Here is a 22,614-nt window from a genome sequence, read left to right on the forward strand (position 1 = left end):
ATAAAGGTATTCATAAGTTCTTGGTAATTGAAATTCTTGTAAAAGCTTACAACTTAACAAACTTAAAGCCTACTTTTAGGGAATCATTAAGCCCCTTAAAATATGTTTTATATTTTGTTTTGAAGTATCAGTGAATAATATCCAGAACTGAAAAAACTTTACTCAATTATTAGTATGTATTAATTACGTTACGTTGCTTGGCATTTTTTTGTAAATGTTTTCTTCTTTTTTTATAAAAAAAATATATATAAAATATTAAATGTGAATTTATTATTAAATCATCATAACAAAGCATTTTGTATAGCTTTTCATGGAAAGCATTTGTATTGAGTTTTTTTCAAATTATTATTAAAATATAAATTACTACTCGTATTGTATGGGAAAATAAAAATTGTTGACAATAATATAATTATTACTACTCTCTATATAAATTGTATTATATACTCAAAAAAACAAAACAAAAATAAAGTAATTTATTTAAAGAAAAAACAAATCATAATATTTTAATTGCAAATTCATTATACAAATGCATAAAGAATGTTTTTGATTTTTTTTTTGTAAACTGTTTACCGTAATTATTATTAATATGATTTAATCAAAAAAGTTAATAAAAAAACTTTATAAATGTATTAAGTTGATCATTTATTTGAAAGAAAAACAATAAATTAATAGACCAAAAGTATATAAAGTTGTTTTATTTTTTAAACCTTTGACGAACAACACAATTTGTGATCAGTTACCCATGAGAAACTCTCTGTCCCTCCTTTATTTGGCTGACCATATGATACCAGTGATTTTGTTTAAATTATGGATTTTTTATAAAAATAAAGCATTTATTTTTTCTCTTATATTCATTTAGAAATATTTTAACTATTTCTTGACAAAAAAAAGAGATGTTATATGGGGACAAGAGCGAAAAGTCAACTTTTTATATAAAAGTCGAAAAGCCGAAAAAAGTAAAAAAGCCGAAAAATGTAAAAAAGTCGAAAACTCGAAAATAGAAGGAAAAACAAAAATAATCATACCATGTAGAATTATCTTCAAAAATGCAGCAATTATAAGGGTTTTATTTTTTCAGTCGTGTTTTGACTTTTCATGGAATTGGCCATATACATATCTATTAAAAATTTTAAAAGTTCAAATGAACAGTTGTAATTCAGGTCTGAGTTGGGGAACAACTCTCGCGTACTCGTTTTTATTTCTTAAGGACGGTCAGGCTTGTGCTTGTTGCTGGGCTTTCGACAGAATTACTTCTCACCCCGCACTAATTTAATGCACTACGTATAACTGTTCAAAGTTATGCGTTGTCTTCATTAAACGCGTGCTTTCGTTTCACCTCAGAGTGAGGTTATGTTGAGGTGGAGACCATTAAATACTCACGATATAACCTGGTGGAGACATTTTAAACTCAAATATTTACTGGCGGAGACCATTAAAACTCTAAAACTTAATACTTTTGATGAAATTAAGTCCGGATGCTCCAACTTCCTATATGAAGGTATAGGTCGGTTGGTGGGGTTTTCTCTGGACAAACGTGTGATAACGTGGCAATATGAGTGCTTGATGCACCGCCATCCTAATTAAAACCCGAAAAAAAGAAGAAAAAAAGTTCAAATGAATGTTATTCATCTACCTTTTAAAGATTCTAGTTGTAATAGTTTCTCAGATATATGAATATTTCTATTAAATTTATGTGGGACCTTCCAATTGAAAGGGGCTAGGGTCATATGAGGACCTATTAAAATGGAATTCGTGAAGGTCATCAAGTCAAGTATAGAACTTGGTTTTTGCTGCTTTCTGTCGAAATACGAGTATATTAAACATAATTATGAACTTAAAAGCACTATTCGGCGGGGTCAGTTGTATAGGGGCTAGGGGAAACCATTTTCCACAGGCTTCGTGAGCGGTACCATAAAAAATCATGTGTTAAATTTCATTGAATTATATCTAAAATTGCGACCTATAGTTTGATTAAAAGGTTTACAAGCACCTGTAGTTTGATTACAAAGTTCGGGGGTTCAGTTGAATGGGGTCTAGATGAAATAATGGACCGATATTAACCATCATCAATAGGCTTCGTTTATGTTACCATAAAAGATCATGTGCCAAATTTCATTGAATTATATCCAAAATTGCGACCTATAGTTTGATTACAAGGTTTACAAGCACTATTGGGATTTTAAGTTGTATGGGGGGCTAGGTGAAATAATGGACCGATTTTAACCATTTTCAATAGGATTCGTCCCTGGAACAATAGAAGATCATGTACCAAATTTCATTTTATCCAAAATTGTGACCTGTAGTTTGATTACATGGACGGACGGACGTACAGACGGACGGACGGACATAGCTAAATCGACTCAGAAAATGATTCTGAGGCGATTGGTTTACTTTAAGATGGGTATAGGATCAATATAATAGTGCGTTACAAACATCAGCATAAACCCAATATACCATCCCCACTAAAGTGGTGTAGGGTATACAAATTAGAAACAAGTATTAAATTTTAAATAAATTTCAGTTTTAGTTGTTCTCATAAAAACTAAAGTGTTTTGTTAAATATTTATGAAAATCTAAATAGGTAAACAAACGCCACTTTAAAAAAATATACTTTAGCTCTTAGACTTCAAACTTGTTTAATTTGTTTAAATACTAATAATGTCTTTATTGGTTGCCAATGATTCATATTTTACCAAACTATACACAAAAATAACGTTTTTTTTCAACTCAATTTCAACATAAACTCACCACTCGCTCCTCTAAAAACCCACCATTGAACAGGGTTGTTATACGACTCAAGAAGCAAGAGAAAAGTAAAATCAAAACAAAACGAATGAAATAAAAAAGAATAACAATAAGCGGCTGATAATTTTGACACTTGTAGGAGAGAAAAAAAGAACTTTTTTTGTATATTTTGGAAAAAGTTTTTGCAGAAACTACTACGCGTGGAAAACTAATTTTCCGCTATTTATAATTAAATTTTTTATTAAAAAAAATCAAAGAAATAATTGTGAAATACACAAAATATAAATAAAACAGATTAAACGTTAAAATTATAAAGTTTTTAACAAATTGTTAACAATTTAAGGAAAGCAATTTATAAAGCAAAAAGTGATGAACATTTCTATGCTAAACGAGGCAACAGCTGTCACAAAAACAGCAGCAGGAGCAATTAATAACAAATCTAGGCGATTTGTCATAAACAGGAATTATTAATGTTTTAAAATTAATTTAATTTATTTCATAATTATTGAAAATTTAACTGCTCGAAGAAAACAAAATGACAACTAAAGAATCCTTTCGAGAAAGACAAATGCAAGAATTAGAGGTTATAAAGGTACAAGAAAAAGATTTTAATTAAATATTTTTTTTCTTGTTTGTATGTGAAAGTGAGATAAAAATAAATAAATATATATATTTTCTAGTCAATATTCGGTAATGATGTAGAAGATTTACGTCCCTACAATAGCAGTGCTACACCCTCACAATGGAAACCCACAGATATACGCATTGAATTGACACCATTAAGGGATTCATCGAATGGTTTAACCGAAGCATATGTTAAAACAAAACTACATGTTGTATGTCCCTCGAAATATCCAAAAATGTAAGTATTATTAATGTAATAATATTATTTATCTATTTTTTTTATCAATTGTTATTGCTATTTGTTGTTGGTGGATATAATGTGTGTGTATATATAATTTATTTGTAGGTTTCTTTCGGTTTTTGTTTTATTTTTAGGTCGTTTGTAAATATTATATTATTTGTTTTGGAAGTGATGTTTGGTTTGTTTTGATTCATACATTCGTATAGACCGCTGCTAGACAATTTAAATAAAATAATTATGAATTTGTTTCCAACAGTTTGTTTTTTGTGTGTTAGCAGTGAATAAAAGATGCGGTGTTTATCTAAAAATTATTAAAATCAAGACTCAATTTTTTTTTTAAATAAAAATATCTAAAGTTTTTGTTTTTTTTATTTTTAATAGGAATTACCTCAATATAATATTGAGAAATTTTTATAGTTGATTTTAAACTAAGTAGAAAAATTTTAAATATGTCGTATTGTAATCAATAGTATATGAAATTAATTTCATTAAATAAATCTAATTAAAATATATAGTAAAATTTAAACAATTTATGGAGTAATTTTTAAAATTAGTTTTATTAAGTAAAACTTACCTTCTTATACTTTATGTCTGGAATATTATTTAAAGATTTTTATAATTTTTTTATTATAGATTTTATTATTTTAGATTGGCTACCGATCGATAATTTTTTTTAAAAACCGTTTCATTGTAATTTACCGTTTCCGTTCACGTTACTGAGAAAATTCTACTACGGCACGATTTTCAATTAAAAAGAAAAAAATTGTTAAGAAAAACAATTTGGTTTCAAATAATATATTGAATTTATTTAAGATTAATTTTCTTTTTTATAAGAGTATTAAGCAAACACTAAGTACACGATCAATAATTAGAATATTTTAACGGACAAACATAAATACAAGCAGACAGGACTGAAAACTGGAAACTAATTAGAAAAACTCTAAGAAGATTTTGAGTCGAATGGCAATTGGAAAGATACATAATATGAAAGTTGAATTTTATTCAATAATATTCATTCTGATAGTCTGACAGATTTAGAGACAGACAGACAGATAGACCAACAGAACAGTATTTAATTTGTACAGATAGATGGACAACAACATAAACAGACAAATGTAAAGTTAATTAGATATTCGGACATATAGATAAACGGACAGACTGATTGACAGACAGAATAATAATATTGTACGGAAAAACCTTTAAACAGAGAGATCACTGGATCACTGGAAGACAGGCACAAACATAAATGTAGATAGACCAAATAGGCTTAAATGGTGGCAGTCTGTTAGATTTAGTTACACACAGGTATAAGTTACATAGACGGACAACTAGAAAAACAGACAAATGTGCAGTTAATTAGATATTCGGACATAAAAATAATCAAACAGACTGACAGACAGGCGGACCAAACAATATATAGTCGGTGTATATATATATATTTACAGATATATAGACGAACAACTAGATAAACAGACAAATAAACAGTCAATTAGATATTCGGACATATTGATAAGCGGACACACTCTGTGGCAAAGTAAAACAGAATATGTTATGGAATAACATTTGAACGGACAACTTACTGGTAGATAGAGTGACAAACATAAATTTGAATTTTATTGAATAATCTTCATTCTGATAGTCTGACAGATTTAGAGACCGACAGAAAGACGAACGGAACAATATTTAGTCGGTTTGTACAGATATATAGACGGACAATTAGATAAACAGATAAATATACAGTTAATTAGATATTCGGACAAACTGATTGATACACAAAGTAAGAATGAACATGATTAAACGGACAGATGGAATGCTTACTGGAAGACAGAGTGACAAACAAAACTGTAGATAGACTTAAAGTGTAAGCATATAGACAGTCTGTAAAATTTAAAGATATACGGACTTATATGCTGAAAGTCAAATAACAAGTAGAACAGACAGACAATAGGAAAATTTAAATTTATTATAGCCGTACAGAATATTAACAATAAATCGACTCTGAATGAGATTTTCAGTCGATGGAAGACTAACAGGCGGACAAGAAGACAGAGCGACAAAAAAACTGTAGAGTAGTGTGAGTATATAGACAGTCTGTCTATAGGGGATAGGCAGGCATACGGAGGGAGATTTTCGGTCGATGAAAGACTAACAGACGGTGAGTAAATCTGACAAACATACAGAAGTTCAGAAGATTACTAATTCGGATTTTGTATTGGTATGGGGAATAATAGACGGAAAAACGTACAGATTATATTTTGGAATTATTGTCTCTTAATCAGTAATACAAGAACTTGTATCTGGTTTATATACGGACGAATGGAATACTATTAAATCGGACTTTTTGATTTGATAGGTAGACTGATGATAATTGGACAAACAGACAGTCGACATTTTAAACTTGTCTTGGAAACAGAAACTCAAATAGCAGAATGGAACAAAAATCGATGGAAGACTAATAGACGGTGAGTAAATCTGACAAACCTACAGAAGTTCAGAAGATTATTAAATCAGATTTTGTATGTGTATGTCATACACTGTATGAGGACTGATAGTCGGAATTATGGTCTCTTAATCGGTTTTACGGAAACTTGTCTTTGCTGTATTATACATAGGTGTCGTTTTTCTGTCAGTATTGAAAATTTTCAAATATTTTTAGGAAACATTATAAGCCTTATAATTGGACGGAACATTAATAACATCAATCAGAATGAGATTTTTATTTAATGGAAAATTCGAATTTATTGAGTTAATAGTAAGAAAGATGATCGGACGAATAGACAGGCAACATTTTTAATTTGTCTTGGAAACTGAAAAGCAGATAGCAGAATGGACAAAAAATTATTTTTGATAAGAAGCTTTAGACGATTTGACATCTAAATAGCCGGACAAAACATTATAAATCATTCCAAAAAGAGAGTTTAAGTCAATGAAGGACTGAAGGACGGTCAGATAATTTGGCTTTAAATAAAGAAACACATCAAAAAAGCCAAACAGACAGAAAGACATACAGACAAAAAACATTTGGACATTAGAATGGATGACTTCCAGATGGACTATAATATAACCAGACTGACAGACAAATATGTAAATACGCTTAGACCTTATTTAAATACTAATAGCCAAAAAAGAAAAACAACACAGAATTGCTTATTAAAAGTAATTTTTTTAAACCAAATATTTCAAAATTAATTAAAAAATGTGCAGTATTATGAATAATCTCTTTATAACCGATACCAATATTAACAAAACTAACGAAAACGAAATTTTGAACCGAAATAGTTACGAAACCAATCTTATTAATTTATAAACATTATTAGATTTGAATTTTTAGCACAGGAAATTGGCTTGATTTTTTAAAACTTTTGCATAAATTTTTAACACTTAACAAATGCTACAAATTAGCTGGACTTTTCTTAAATATTTTAATTTTGAACTAATAAAAATTTTATTATTCTGCTAAACTATTATTACAAAATAATGATCTTAATATATAAAATTTTTAATTTATTTTATTGAATGTCATTTTTTAATTTTATAAATATTTTTTATTAAATTTTTATTTATTAAGTTTACTATTTTAATTTTTTCTATAACTAATAAAATAGTACTTTTCTTTTTCTATTTCACAAACCCTTTACATAAACTCCCCTTTCTAATTTAGAATATTTACTTTAATTCACCTTTTAACATAACTCCCCTTTCTATTTCTACACATTTACTTAAAACTCACCTCATCACTTTACTCCCCTTTTCAAACAAACTCACAACAACAAAAATCCCTTTTCACACATAAACATAACCTAAAAAAACTAACCTTGACAACATGCAACAAGCATAAATATAAAATTGCATTTAACCTTGAAAATAAAAGGGTGCTCCGCCGGCTTAACTTATTTTTGAGACTTCGCTAACCACTAACACATACAAACACTCACACCTACTGACTGACTCGAACAATATTGTTCTTGTAACGGCCATTTTAACTAACATCAACTACACACAAAATATCTTAATATTAAAGAAAATTTTCCAATTGGAATTTTAACACATATTTTCATAAAACCTTTGAACTTTTTAACTTAATTTTATTAAAAACTTATTAAATTAACACTTTTTATTAATTTTCTTTTATTTATTAACAAAATACTATCACTTAAAGCACTTTTAATTTGATTAAACGCGAACACTTTTCTTAAGTAACAAACGCACTTGTTGAACGACTAAAAGGAACTAATAAAGAGATTTGCAAATAATTGCATACATACTAAAACAAAGAGACTGTGAGAAATAAAAGGGTTGCCAAGGCTAGTGTTTATTTAGTAGTTGAATGTGGAAAGTAAAGGAAACGGATATTATTAATCAGATTATTTAGAGTGTTTAAGTAGTGAAATCATTAAGTATGCAATTAATTACAGTTTACATAATTACTGTATTAAAATATGTATCTATATATATAAAAATGAATGTGTGTTTGTTTGTATGTGTGAACGTTATAGACTAGGCAATAGGCTTCTTTTTATTTTGAAATTTCAAGTGGGGGAGGAGCCATGTCCATATTAAGAAAATATAAAATCCTCCAATTTTCTTGTTCATCTGAAGATTTTTAAGGAAAAAGAGCGGGCTTTCATCTGGAGGGGCTTGGAGCCCCTATGTGAATAAAATAGAAAAATTCGTATATCTTAGAAACTATTAGAGCTAGAATCTTCAAATTTTACTTAAAGAATTTTGACATTCATCTAAACACTTAGAGTATAACGAGCGGACTTTTAATGAGGACTTGACATCTCCCTTATGAATAAAATACAAAATTTTATTTATCTAGGAAAATATAAAACTAGATTCATTAAATTTTTCATAAATTCCTTTAATATTTATCTGAAAATTTTGGAGGCAAATCGGCGGACTCTAATCTGGTGAGCGCGAAGCCCCCTCATGAATTAAATAAAAAATAAATCGTATATCTCAGAAACTATTTTATCTAGAATCTTTAAATGAAAATTTGAAATGAGGAACCTTTACATTCATGTAAATATTTAGATAATAGCGGGCACCACATACATGAATAAAATACACAATTTCGTATATCTTGAAAACTGTTAGATTTTAGTTAAAGAGTCGAATCCCAGAGACCTAGATAGCCTGCTTTTAAGAATTGAGATGTAATGAATCCTTATTTGGAATCAAAATTTTTCTATTATATTTTGTTTTTAAAAAAAGTGTCTTATTTTTATATTTTTGTATTTTAAGAAATCCATTACATCAGTCATAAACTACCGAAGCTAGAAGGAGTCACAGTTGGGCATTTTGGCCATAATGGATTTTTTCAAATGAGAGTAACTTTTCACCTCTTGTTTTTTCAATTTTTTCGAAAACATTTTTAATTTTTATTTTTTAATAAATATTTTTATTTTTTCAAAATTATCTCTTTTTTGCTCATAAATGGATATAAAATTTTTAAGAGCCATTACGATATCTATAAACAAATAATTTTTCAATTTAAGAATAAGATTTTTCAATATTTGGCAGACGTACCATTTTCAAAATTGACAGTTTTTGCTCAAAATACTACAAAGCTTATTTTCTTCCTTCAAGAGCAAGGGGCATATCTATATAAAAATAACTTCAAAACTTTGTTTTTTTTTAATTAAAATATTTTTTAAGATATGCTCTCGCATTCCACTAAGTGACCACGATGCTCTGGCCTACTATCCAATAGTAAAAACTTTGGTGCATATTTAATTCAAACGATTTTTTTTAATTTTATATTAACCTACTAACCCTGCCGTTATTTAAGGGTAAATAGACATTGCAAGATTCTCAGGAAAATTAACTTCATCCAAAATATAGGAAATTTAATTCTGTACAGAAATTATAATCACATGAAAACTCGTAGGATACATAAAAAACGAGATATACAAAAAAATCTGCTTTACCTTTTATCTCAGATATTTAGTTTAGCGCACACGGAATCAACAGTAATTCTTATTTAGGTACCCTAATTTATTACTTATTATTTTTTTATTTTTAATTAAATGTGCACTTTCAATATGTTAAAATTATAAAATTTAATAAACAATTAAAAAATTTAAAGTAATTAATAACTAACTACAAATTTTTGTGGGTATTTTCTAAAACGAAAGTGGGCATACTCATTTAATAAAGTTGGCAATACCAATACAACTTTATAACCGTAATTTTTGTTTTTGTTTTTAAGTACAAAAACAAAACATATGTTTACATTTTAGGGAATATAATTTTTTTTATAAAATTTATGAAAATAACTTATTAACTAACTCTATTAACAAATGTTTTAATTTATAAACTTCCTTCTACCCTTTTTTACCCTTAGAGCCCCAAAAATTTCTCTCGAAGAAACTAAAGGCATTTCCGACCAACTTATCGAAGAGTTGTTACAACAGCTCCAACAGCAATCTAATGATTTGCGTGGAGAGGTAATGATCTACGAATTAGCCCAAACAGTACAGGCTTTCCTGCTAAAACACAATAAACCACCTCGCGGCTCGTTCTATGATGAAATGTTACAACAAAAACAGCAAAGGGAACGAGAACTCTTGGATTTGAAGATGCAGCGGGAACACAAAGAAAGACAGAATCTTTTAGATGAAGTAGAAAGGCGCAAGGAAATGTTTAAATCTGAAGCAAAACGTCGTGAACCCAGGCGAAGTATGAGTGAATCAAATCGTCATGCCAGTTCATCGGAAAGTTCAGAAAGTTCTTCACCCTTTTACCGTGGCCATATATATCCCTCTAAATGTGTGGAGCACAAAAGTAGTGAAACCCTATATTTCCACAAAGTGGGACGGCAAATAAGAAGGGGTTGCTGTATGGGTCATTCACAAAAAGGATGCATTGCTTATAATGGCATTGATATGGACACGGGTCAATTGTTGTATATTACGGAATGGAATATAAAGTATTCGCAAATTGAACAACACTGTGGCAATGGCTCCGGCAAATGTTTTTGGTTGTCTTCGGAACCAAAATGTTCTGGTAATCACCGGGTGGATGATGTCATAGCCTCCATTGAGAAACAAGTGGCCAGTTTATCACAATTGAATCATAAGAATCTCATACAATATGAATGCGTTTTGTGTATCAAACGTAAAGAGGGCCTGTTGGTGTACTTGGTGCAGGATTTTGTTTTGGGCACTAGTGTCTTTAGCATATCTTCATCGCTGGGTTGGTGTATGGATGGTGTGAGAGGTGTGGCAAAGGGTGTAATAGATGCTTTGGTGTTTCTTCACAATAAAGGAGTGTCACATAGCCATCTTTTAGATTCCACGGTTTTTATGGATAACACTGGTACTATAAGGGTTACGGATTTTTCTATAGTACCCAATTTACTAGAACTGATAGGAGGTTCGGGTCAAAGATCTACTCAGGGAGATTTACCGGCTCTAGGAGCTTTAGTGGAGAGTTTAATGAATACGCCTACGTTTGAAATGCGGGATTTTGTGGATAAGTAAGTTATTTCTAAATAATTTTTTAATAAAGTTTTAATAAAATTTCAAAATTATTTAATTACAGATGCAATTCTGATCGCACACTTTCTGCCTCTGAACTCTTGGAACATCCCTTTTTGCGTAGCTCTTTATTCACAGCGGAAGATAAAGAAAATCAACATTTAACTTTAGCCTTATCCGGTCATGCTCATCAGGCTGCAGTTTCTCTCAATCCAAAGCAAAGAGCTTTAGCAGTACCCTCCACCCCACAGACCATAGCACCTTTCACTATACCATCACTGCCATCTTCGCAATCACGTTTACGCACTGAATTCGAAGTTCTTATGTATTTGGGCAAAGGTGCCTTTGGTGATGTGCTAAAAGTACGCAACATTCTAGATAATCGGGAATATGCTATTAAACGTATTCCCCTACCGGCTCGCAGTAGACAACTGTATAAGAAAATGACTCGAGAAGTGGAATTACTATCACGTTTAAATCATGAAAATGTCGTACGTTACTTTAATAGTTGGATAGAAAGTTGCAGTGATGCGGATATTAAGGAAATGGATGAATTAATGTCGGGCGACTGGTCCATAAGTCATCATGATAGTGTTAAAAGGCCAAAATCTCCACAGGTGACCTTAAATGGCGCCGAAACTGAAACTGATTCTAGCAGTTTATGGAATAGTTATTTACCTCACCTAGACGATTCGGATTCAGATGGCATTGAGTTTGTTGACTCAAATGGTGAGGTTGCTGTATACGATGAAGATGATGACGATGAAAATGGTTCAGAATTATCGTCTAAAATTAGCTCCCCTAAACCTTTAATACAAATTATGTACATTCAAATGGAATTCTGTGAAAAATGTACTTTACGCACCGCTATAGATGATAATCTTTATCAAAATTCCGATCGTTTATGGCGACTATTTCGTGAGATAGCCGAAGGTCTATCTCACATACACCAACAAGGCATTATACATCGAGATTTGAAACCGGTTAATATATTTTTGGATTCTCATGATCAAATAAAAATTGGAGATTTTGGATTAGCCACCACTAGTTTTTTGGCTTTACAAGCCAATTCTGAACAACATAATAATCATAATCATAATTCACATATAACATCAACGGAAGATGGCACGGGTACGGGAAAAGTTGGCACTACTTTGTATGTGGCTCCTGAATTGACGGGTAATGCTTCAAAGTCCACCTATAATCAAAAGGTTGATATGTATACGTTGGGCATTATATTATTTGAAATGTGTAATCCACCATTTGGTACGGGCATGGAAAGAGCAGAAACTATTATAAATTTAAGAAATGCCAGTATTATTTTTCCGGAGAATATGTTGAAAAATAATAAATACGAGAAGACTGTAAAGGTAAGTAGGGAAAATGGCAAGCAGTTAATTTATTTTCAGTCTTAAGTCTATTCTAAAGTATAGTCTAGTCTATATTCTAATCTATATTCTAGTCCATAGTCAAGCTAATTATATAGTCTATGGTCAAGTATCTATAATCTATAGACTATAGTATAGTCTAGCTCGGTCTTTATACTAGTCTATAGTTAACACTAGGGTTCTCTTAATCGACTTTCAAATATTCGACTTTTTGTCGAAAAAAGTCGAAAAGTCGAAGTCGACTATTTTGTTCCAAAAAAAGTCGATAACTCGACTATCGTCTATGGAAAAAGTCGAATAGTCGACTTTGTAAATAAAAGTCGAAAAGTCGGAAAAAGTCGAAAGAAGTCGAAAAATTCGGAAAAAGTCGAAAATAGTCGAAAAAAGTCGGAAAATGTCGAAAATAGAAAGTAGTCGAAAAACTCAAAAAATTGCAACAAATATAAAAAATATAAATAAAATTTTTTTATTAATAATAATAATACTTAATGTTAAATGGCAACATTATAGATTTACGCTTCTGGCAACTTTATAAATTTTTAACTCTGGTCGGAAAAAGTCGAAAATAACTAAATGCAAAAAGTCGAAAGTCGAAAAGTCGACTTTTCATAAAATGCAAAAAGTCGAAAAGTCGAAATGTCGACTTTTCATAAAATGCAAAAAGTAGAAAAGTCGACTTTTCATAAAATGCAAAAAGTCGACTTTTAATAAAATGCGAAAAGTCGAAAAGTCGACTTTTCGTTTCAACTAAAGAACCCTAGTTAACACTATTGTCTATACCATGACACATGTTATATTATGGTCTGAATATATCCGACTCATCCCCAAAACATCAATTTCATAGAAATCTTATTATTTCCCTTCTTTTTTAGCTTATACGCTGGCTTTTGAATCACGACCCCGCTCAACGTCCCACAGCCGAAGAACTTTTAGCTTCAGATCTTGTTCCGCCCGCTCAACTAGAGGCTAGTGAGCTTCAAGAAATGCTAAAAAATGCTTTAGCTAATCCCCAGAGTAAAGCCTACAAACATATAGTAGCACGTTGTTTGCAACAGGAAAGCGATGAAATACTTGAACATACCTACCACATGGGTGGTAGTCGTGCCATGAAATCTTGGAATACACCCATCGTACTAGACAGTTTGGTAACACTTAGTCCGCTAATCGAGTTTGTTAAGGGAAAAATAGTATCACTGTTTCGTAAACATGGCGCCATAGAAGTGGACACACCCTTGTTATCACCCCTAACCAAACATACCAACAATTGGGTAAATCATGTACGCCTTATGACTCATTCCGGTTGTGTAGTGGTCTTGCCCAGCGATTTAAGAACGGAGTTTGCCCGTCATATAGCCATGAGTGGAGTGAATATGATTAGACGTTATTGTGTGGATCGTGTTTATCGTGAGGAGAAAGTCTTTAACTTTCATCCTAAACAAAATTATGAGTGTGCTTTCGATATAATATCACCCCATTCTGCTAGTCATTTGGTAGATGCCGAGCTTTTGTCTTTAGCCTATGAAATTGCCTCGGAGATACCCAATCCTAGAGAGAAGAATGTTATGATACGCATGAATCATACAAATCTTTTAAGAGCGATTTTATTGTACTGTAATGTACCCAAGGATATGTATGGTGATTTATTTGGCAATATATTGGATTATATTGAGGGTAGAATATCGAAATTTCAATTCTATTCAAGTGTTAATGTTATAATGGACAAGACTAGAACTTCAGCTACTGCTTTAATAGATTTACTACTGGCCACCTTTCAAATGAGTGGCAAAAATAGTGCCGATGATTCGTCTTTGAAGTCGTTGGTGCGCGGCAAGGGTGAGGCCGCTTCTTTGGCTAAGGGAGCTCTAAGAGAAATGGAATCTATAGTTTTGCTGGCACAAAGTTTGGGTGTTAAATGTCCCATACACATTTTTGCCGGCTTGCCCATAAGTTTTGAACGTGCCACTTCGGGTGGTATAGTCTGGCAAATGATTGCTGACCTAAAGCCTAATCGTACTTCTAGACCTTCGGTTTTAGCGGTGGGAGAACGTTATGACAGCATGCTTATGGAATTTCAAAAACAAGCCCAAGGTTTTAATCCTAATTTACCAAATCGTGGTATAAGTGGTGCTGGCTTATCGTTTTCACTCGACAAACTAGTGGCTGCCATCTTTTCAGAAGATTCACAAAAATGTCGCACCATAGATGTGGGAGTGTGCGTTAGCGGATCAAGGCCACCCCTAAAAGATGTCACTTACATTATGCGTTTGCTATGGTCAGCGGGCATACGTTGCAGTTTCCTAGAATCCATTACCGGCAGTAGTGATGAACCTCAAGATCTGGCTAAATTGGGAGCAAATCATGTTATATTGGTAGCCGAAAATGGAGCATTACGTATACGCTCTTGGGAGCGTGAACGTTTTCAAGAGAGACATGTTACTCGTACTGAACTAGTGGATTTTATACAAAAAATGCCACGTTCATCGGATGTGTCATTAAATTCTACGAATGAGATTTATTCACAGCCAGCTAATACAAGTTATTATGGCGGTAGCTATGGCAGTGGCGGTGGGGGAGGTAATTGTGGCAGTGGTAGGGGAGATTATGGTCTGAGTACATCTGCTTCGAGTACAAGTATTAAGAATACTTATAATTCGAGTAGTTTGAGTAATTTGCCAAATGTTCAGGTTCAGTTTTTGACACACGATAAAATGACTGCCAATTATCGAAGGCGTTTGGAAAATCAGGTAGACTATAATCATTATATTTCGGAGTTGATTTAAGCTAATTTTGTTTTTTTGAACTTTTTAGGTCACACAACAAATGTCTTCGACTTTGGCACAATTCGTACGAAATGAAAGCATTGTGGTGCTGGTAGTAGAATTATCGCATTCCACCCTAAATGCTATAGTGGGTGCCATAAATCCGCGTGGTATTGGACATAAAGAGACTGACCAGGAAATTAATACGGTTATAGATAGGTATAGTATTTTCTCATTTAAAAATATTTTAAATAATAATTTCATTATTAAACTATTCACTCTTTAAAGATTTCCCAAACACCGACGTTATATCACCGAAATATGTGATGAAATTGTTGATTATTTAACAGATGCTAAAATAACTATAGTGGCCTTATATAGTATAACCGATTCATATTATCGTGTCATAATCTGAATAAAGACAGCTCGCAGAATTAGTTTGGAATCACAGTTGGAAATCGTAAGAATAGGAAAGCACTATAAACGAACATATGCTGAAGAACACGTTAGAGATTTATATATGTTTCATTTTTTTTTTATTTTCAATTCAATATTAATATTAAAAAATGCTTCCTATCTAAATGTTTAAGTCGTAATATTTCATTATTATTTATGAAAGAATTTAAATTCTTAAGAAAATATCAATAACGGTTTTGATATACATTTAACAAGAGTAATTGTTATTTTGTTAATTATTTTAATATGAGAGAAGAAATGCGAATAAAAACATATTGAGAATTATTATTTTCAAATATTTATTTAAATAAAACCAATAACATATGGAGTTATTCTTGATGAGAGAGAAAATTTTTGAATCTATAGGGAAAATGTAGTAAAATTCAAATCTTTTTAAAAATATTTCAATTCATTTACAAATATTGAAAGTTTTTCGAGTTTTTTTAATTATTTTTAAATTTTGAAATTATTGCAAAATATTTTAAAGTTATTGGAATTTATTTGATCAAAGCCGGTTTCCTTCACCTGTACTTCACTCTTCTGTCGAGCTAAACTACCACGATAAACAACCATTCGAAAGTTTTGAAAATAATTCGATAATTTTAAAATTTGTTCGAAAATTTTAATAAAATTCAAATTAAGTTCAAAATTTTTAAAATAAAAAAAATTTAAATGAATATTTTTTCATTAATTTAAAAATAATTGAATTTATTCGAAAATATTTTAATTAAAATCATACAAAAAAGTTGAATTTTTTTAAAAATTTTCAAAAATGTAGTAGAAATCTTAATGTTTGATTTTTTTTTGTCGAAAATATTTAATTTAAAACTTATACAATAATTTTGAAAATTTTATTAAATTTATTAGGAAATCATATTTATTTCAATATTTTTTGAATTTATTCGACAAAAATAAGAATTTTATCGAATATTTTAAAATATATACTAAAATTTTCAAATTTATTTCATAATTTTATAAAAAAATTTAAACAATTCGCAAATTTTTAATTTTTTTTTTTGAAAAATTTTGAAAATTTTTTAATTTATTTCCGATTTTTAAAATGTAGTCTTCGAAAATTTTCTAATACTGAAATATATTAGAATTTGTTTGAAAATTTTTAAAGCTAACTTTAATCGAATTCAATTTTCAATACTAAATATTTATAAATATTATCGTTGAAAACATTTTTCAAAATTATTTAAAAGTGTTTTTTCGCTTTTTTTTTGGAAAATTAAGATGTTCAATTTAGTTTTTATGCGATCTTCAAGTCTTGAAATTTATTGGAAACAGATCAAATTAATTATTTTTCAAAATTATTTAAAAGTGTTCATTTCAGTTTATAAATTTCGGTTTTTTTTTCGGAAAATTTTAAAATCGAAAATTTATTCCATCTTTAAATCTTGAAATTTATTGGAAATCAAGTTAAGGTTTTGAAAATATTCAACATTTTTCAAAATTATTTGAAAATGTTCAATTTAATTTATAAATTTAGATTTTTTTCAAACATTTTAAAATCGAATATTTATTCGACCTTAAAATTTTGAAATTTATTGGAAACTGATCAAAGGTGTTGAAAATTTTCAAAATTATTTGAAAATCTTCAACTTAGTTTATAAATTTCCATTTTTTTCGAAATCTTTTTCGATCTTTAAATATTGAACTTTTTTTGAATCTGATCAAATTAAGGTATTTTCAACACCTTTAAAATTATTTGAAAGTGTTCAATTTAGTTTTTAAATTTCAATTTTTTTTTTTCGAAAATTTTAAAATCGAAAAATTAATAAAAATTATTTGAAAATTGAAAATTTATTGGGAACTGATTAAATTCAAAATTTTTGCAAATTATTTCAAAGTTTTCAATTTAGTTCATAAATTTCGATTTTTCGGAAAATTTTAAACTTTAAAATTTATTCGATTCGATTAATAAAAAAAATGTGAAATTTATTCGAAAATCTTCAAATTTGTTTAATATTTACGGAAACTAAAATTATCTTAAATGTTAAAATATCGAGAATTTAAATAGAAAATGAGTTAATTTATTTAATAACTTTCAAAATTTATTCGAAAAAGTTTTATTTGAAACGAAAATTCTCTCTCTTCTCTTTAAAATGTTTCGTTTTTTATTGCTCTTAAGTTTTTTTAGAAATTAATCTCAATTTTATTTTTTTTTTTTTTGTAAGTTATTCTATTATTTCTACTTTTAAGGCGAAAAAAAAAATTTCAAATATTTTCGATTAAAGCCAAAATTTATTTAAAATATTCATAAAAATAATATCTACAACTTTTTTAATTTATATTATTTTTTATTATTATTTATTTTAAGTTTTTTTGTTGCATTTGAAAAATATGCAAAATTTAATTAATTTTATATACAAATAAAATAAAATTATTATGTAAATTTTAAAAACTTTAGAATTTTTGCTAAAAGTAACATTGCTGCAGTAACAACAATATTTGAAAAATAAGTTTAGATCAAATAATGTTTAAAAATTATAGTGGTGTAAAACTTGCAACTCTATTGAGTATTGCAACAAGTCTTATTATATATAAAAAGCAACAATACTTAATTACAATTTAACAATAACGTTTAGTTTTAGTTTCGTTTATTATATTTTATAACTAATTTAAATATGATAATGTATTACATTTACTATGATGATGATGATGGTGTCTTTGAGCTATCTTCGTTAGCTAATTGTCGGGATTGTTCTTGATTTTCATTTTGATCGGCTAGTTTACTGGCAGTTTCAGTGGTACCCTTATTAAGGCTACGCACTATACGGGTAGTCGGTTGCAAGACCTTACGCGATAAACGCATAAAGCCTGAAACCGGATCTCTACCAAAATATTTAACCTGAATCTCTTGACCCACTTCTAAACCCAAAGCTGAAGGATGAGCCACCTTTCTTTGATCCAATTGGGAATTATGTAGAAGAGCTGGAGGCATACCTTGATATAATATAACCATTACACCGGTATCTCTAATTTCGGTAATGGTGGCTGAGTATATACCACCAAATTCCAAGTCTGGAATTTTTTCTTTTTTCACTAAGAAAGAATCTATCATTTCTTTGGCCTCATGCATGGCAGATTGTGAGGGAGCGAATAATGTAAATGTAGTTTCATCTTCTGTGGTAACTGTACAACCAGTTTCTAGATAAATTTTCTTTAAATTTATACCACTTGGTCCCAACAATTGGGCTCTTTGTTGTGGCTCAATTTGTAAACGTTCCGTTACCGGCCAACAATCTTTTTTCTGTTTTCTTGGTTCTCCTATCGCCTCTGACATTATATCTAATATACGTGATTTGGCGTCTGTAGCTTTTTGCAAAGACTCCATAACTACTTTCAGTGGAATTCCGGGTATTTTTAAATCAGCTTGTATGGCTGTGAAACCTTTTCTAGTACCCGCCACCTTCATATCCATATCACCCATATAATCTTCTATGCCCAATATATCAGTCAATATGCGATAGTCTTGCAAATGTTTCGTATCATTATTTTCATATTTTGTTACTAAACCAATGGCCACCCCAGCAGCTCTTGCTGTCACTGGTACACCGGCATCCATGAGAGCTAAAGAACCACCACATACAGTAGCCATGGAACTAGAACCATTAGATTCTAATACCTCGGAGGTCAGTCTTACTGTAAAGGGAAAATCATTGGGCAGTGTGGGTAAAAGAGCTTTTTCCGCCAATGCTCCGTGTCCAAGTTCTCGTCGACCCACCCCACCTACACGTCCCACCTCACCGGTTGCATAGGGCGGGAATTCATAGTGCAGCATAAAGTTTTTAGCCTTGACACCGCTAAAAGAAGGAAATTGTAAATTGGTATAAAAAATAACTAATCAGTTCATTTTTAACTTACGATTCCAAAGCCGATAATGTATCTAATTTCATGGCCGATTCCTGTGAATCTAAAGCTACCGTACAAAAAACTTGTGTTTGACCTCTTTGGAATAAAGCTGAACCATGTAAAGGTTTATACAAATCCACCTTAAATACAAAACAAACAAAAAATTATTAAAAATATATAAAAATCCAAAAAATATCCTTTACCTGGCAATTAATCTTTCGCAGTGAATCATAATCTCTGCCATCACAACGTAACTCAGTTTCAAATATTAATTCTCTAAACAGTAAACGACACAAACGATTGAATTCCTCGGCAATTAAAGAAGGTTCTGTATCAGGATAACTAGACCATACTTTATCAATAACATTTGTTCTCACTTCATTTACCGCCTGATCACGCGACAACTTATCGTGTTTGTCATCTTGGAATATTTCACGTAAACGCATTTCACTCATGCTGCGTACAGCATCTGTTATTTCTTCATTTACCACTATTACACTTTGTAAAGTTTGTTTTTCCTTGCCATGGGAGCGTCGTAAATTGTCAATTTCATTAATAATACTTTGTGCCTCTTTGGTGCCCTGTTTAATTGCTTTGAAAAGATCTTGTTGTAGTACAACATTACCTTTACCCTCCAGCATTACCACAAGATTTTGTTTAGTAGCTGTTACGACCAAATCAAGTTGCGACGATTGCAATTCACGTCTAGTGGGATTGACAATAATTTCACCATCACAAAGACCTAATCTAAAAAAAAGAAAAAATATCCATAATGTTAAAATATGTAAAACCCTAAATTATGTAACCCATAATCACCTTACAGCACCAATTGGACCATTCCAGGGAATATCACTCATACTTAAAGCTAAAGAGGCAGCATTTATGGCCAATACATCAGGTGAATACACTGCATCCATGGCCATCATATTACAAACTATTTGAGTTTCTGTTCTATACTCATAAGGAAACAGGGGACGCACTGAACGATCTATTAAACGCGCCGACAATATCTCTTTTTCCGAAGGACCCATTTCACGACGCATAAAATTTGTAGGTATTCTACCAGAAGCAGCATTTTTCAGTCTATAATCTACAACCAAAGGCATAAAATTTGTTCCCGGTGTTGGTTTAGCCTTTGAAACAGCGGTTACCATAACAGCTGTGTCACCCATTTCACAAACGGCAGTGGCATTGGCAAAACGGGCATATTTACCCGTGTTCATTTTTAAATTTCTCCTAAAGAATATTAGAACATAAAATATATTAATTTCTTTATTAAATAACTTTTACTCGTTTCATTACCCATTTGAAAATTTTACTTCTATTTGTGGTATTTCCGAGCTAAAGGATCGTATTAATTTACTATTTAAGTTAGTACGGGCACGAAAATTTAATAGTTTTAGATAATTTAAAGTACATTTCATTTTTCTAATGTATTTTTGCGTTTACTAAAAGTAATTTTAATTTATAAAATGTTATCAAATAAGTTCAGTAAGACAATTTAAGAAACCCGGAATACCACTTGTCAAAAAAGATTAAATAAAACAGCTGTTCACGGTGCACATGTATAAAAGAAGAGAAAATGAGAGAAAAAAAACCAAAACAAAACCATGTGCGACCTCTGCTGTGAATGAAAAGAATCGTCATGTAAATAGTGATGCCAATTAGGTCGATAATACAACCTTCTCAGAATTAAACAATAAAAATAATGCAAAAAGAAATAAATATTATAAATTATAATAATGAGAAAAATTAATATAACAATATCGATTAATCAATTAGCTTGGACTTTCCTTATTATAACATCGATAATTTTTATTTCTGAAGAGTTAAATATCCGAATTTTGTCGACTTTATTTACTTTTTAATTAGAGCTAGGGTTCTATAGTTGAAACGAAAAGTCGACTTTTTGCTTTTTATGAAAAGTCGACTTTTCGACTTTTTGCATTAAGTTAAAAGTCGATTTTTCGACTTTTTTGATTTAATTAAAAGTCGATTTTTCGATTTTTCGACTTTTCGACTTTTAATATTTTATAATTAGTCGACTTCGACTTTTTCCGACTTTTCGACTATTTTCGACTTTTTCCGACCAGAGTTAAAAATTTATAAAGTAAATTTATAATGTTGCCATTAAACATTATATTATTATTATTATTAAAAAAAAAATTTATTTATATTTTTTCTATTTGTTGCAATTTTTTGAGTTTTTTTCGACTTCTTTCTATGTTCGACTTTTTTCGACTTTCCGACTTTTATTTACAAAATCGATTTTTCGATTTTTTTCATAGACGATAGTCGAGTTATCGACTTTTTTGGAACAAAATAGTCGACTTCGACTTTTCGACTTTATTCGACAAAAAGTCGATTGTTCGATTATTCGAAAGTCGGTTTATAGAACCCTAATTAGAGCTTTTAATGAAGAAATTCATATAAGTATGGAGTCGAAACACGAATATGATCTGAATAAATTAATTGTAATATTTTCTTCAGATGCTGTCATATCGAAAAGAGTTTTCGATTTGACTTTTATTAAACTTTTTCAACTTTTGAATTATAGAACTTAAGTTCTACTGGCCTCGTTAATACATTTTATAAGTTAAATTGATATATTTATTTTGATATTAAATTTTGTTATGAATATAAATGCTTTTTGGACCAAAAGTTAATTTAAAAACGACAGCGAAACCTTCGGAATAGAAAAATCTACAACCTAACAAAACTCACCTCAGTAGTGTTGCATTTCGCATAAAAAATATATTTCTATAATTTTTTTCTCTCGGTGCATTTTCTTATTTCCTTTGCATATGATTTTTCGATTTCTACTACATATGATTAGCCGACGTTAATTTCGAACGTCGTTGTTTTCAGACTGCTATAAAAAAAGTTCAAAAATACGTTCGTGAACTTGTTAATACTGAATTTCGTAAACGTACTTCGAAAAACTTGCAAAAGTCTTATTTTAGAGAAAACTTTTTAGTTTTACTAAATAACATACATGTGTAAAATATTTTAAAGAACGTTTTTAGCATGAAAATTTGATTGATAAAAGTTTATGAATC

General features: G+C 30.1%; 2 protein-coding genes across 2 annotated transcripts; one reads left to right on the forward strand and one right to left on the reverse strand.

The window, feature by feature from the left end:
• Window positions 1-2,908: 2,908 nt before the first annotated feature.
• Window positions 2,909-16,014, forward strand: LOC111676371 (eIF-2-alpha kinase GCN2). Its single transcript, XM_023437287.2, has 7 exons — window positions 2,909-3,337; window positions 3,426-3,607; window positions 9,960-11,093; window positions 11,159-12,464; window positions 13,355-15,226; window positions 15,291-15,460; window positions 15,530-16,014. The coding sequence occupies exons 1-7, from the start codon at window positions 3,281-3,283 to the stop codon at window positions 15,654-15,656; spliced, it is 4,848 nt and encodes a 1,615-aa protein (XP_023293055.2). The 5' UTR covers window positions 2,909-3,280; the 3' UTR covers window positions 15,657-16,014.
• A 2,087-nt stretch (window positions 16,015-18,101) lies between these two features.
• Window positions 18,102-21,096, reverse strand: LOC111676372 (polyribonucleotide nucleotidyltransferase 1, mitochondrial). Its single transcript, XM_023437288.2, has 5 exons — window positions 20,858-21,096; window positions 20,372-20,791; window positions 19,759-20,302; window positions 19,568-19,695; window positions 18,102-19,506 (listed from the first exon to the last, which is right to left on the reverse strand). The coding sequence occupies exons 1-5, from the start codon at window positions 20,977-20,979 to the stop codon at window positions 18,348-18,350; spliced, it is 2,373 nt and encodes a 790-aa protein (XP_023293056.2). The 5' UTR covers window positions 20,980-21,096; the 3' UTR covers window positions 18,102-18,347.
• Window positions 21,097-22,614: the final 1,518 nt, after the last annotated feature.

This window comes from Lucilia cuprina, chromosome 4, assembly GCF_022045245.1.
Source record: "Lucilia cuprina isolate Lc7/37 chromosome 4, ASM2204524v1, whole genome shotgun sequence".
Classification (NCBI taxonomy): Eukaryota; Metazoa; Arthropoda; class Insecta; order Diptera; family Calliphoridae; genus Lucilia; species Lucilia cuprina.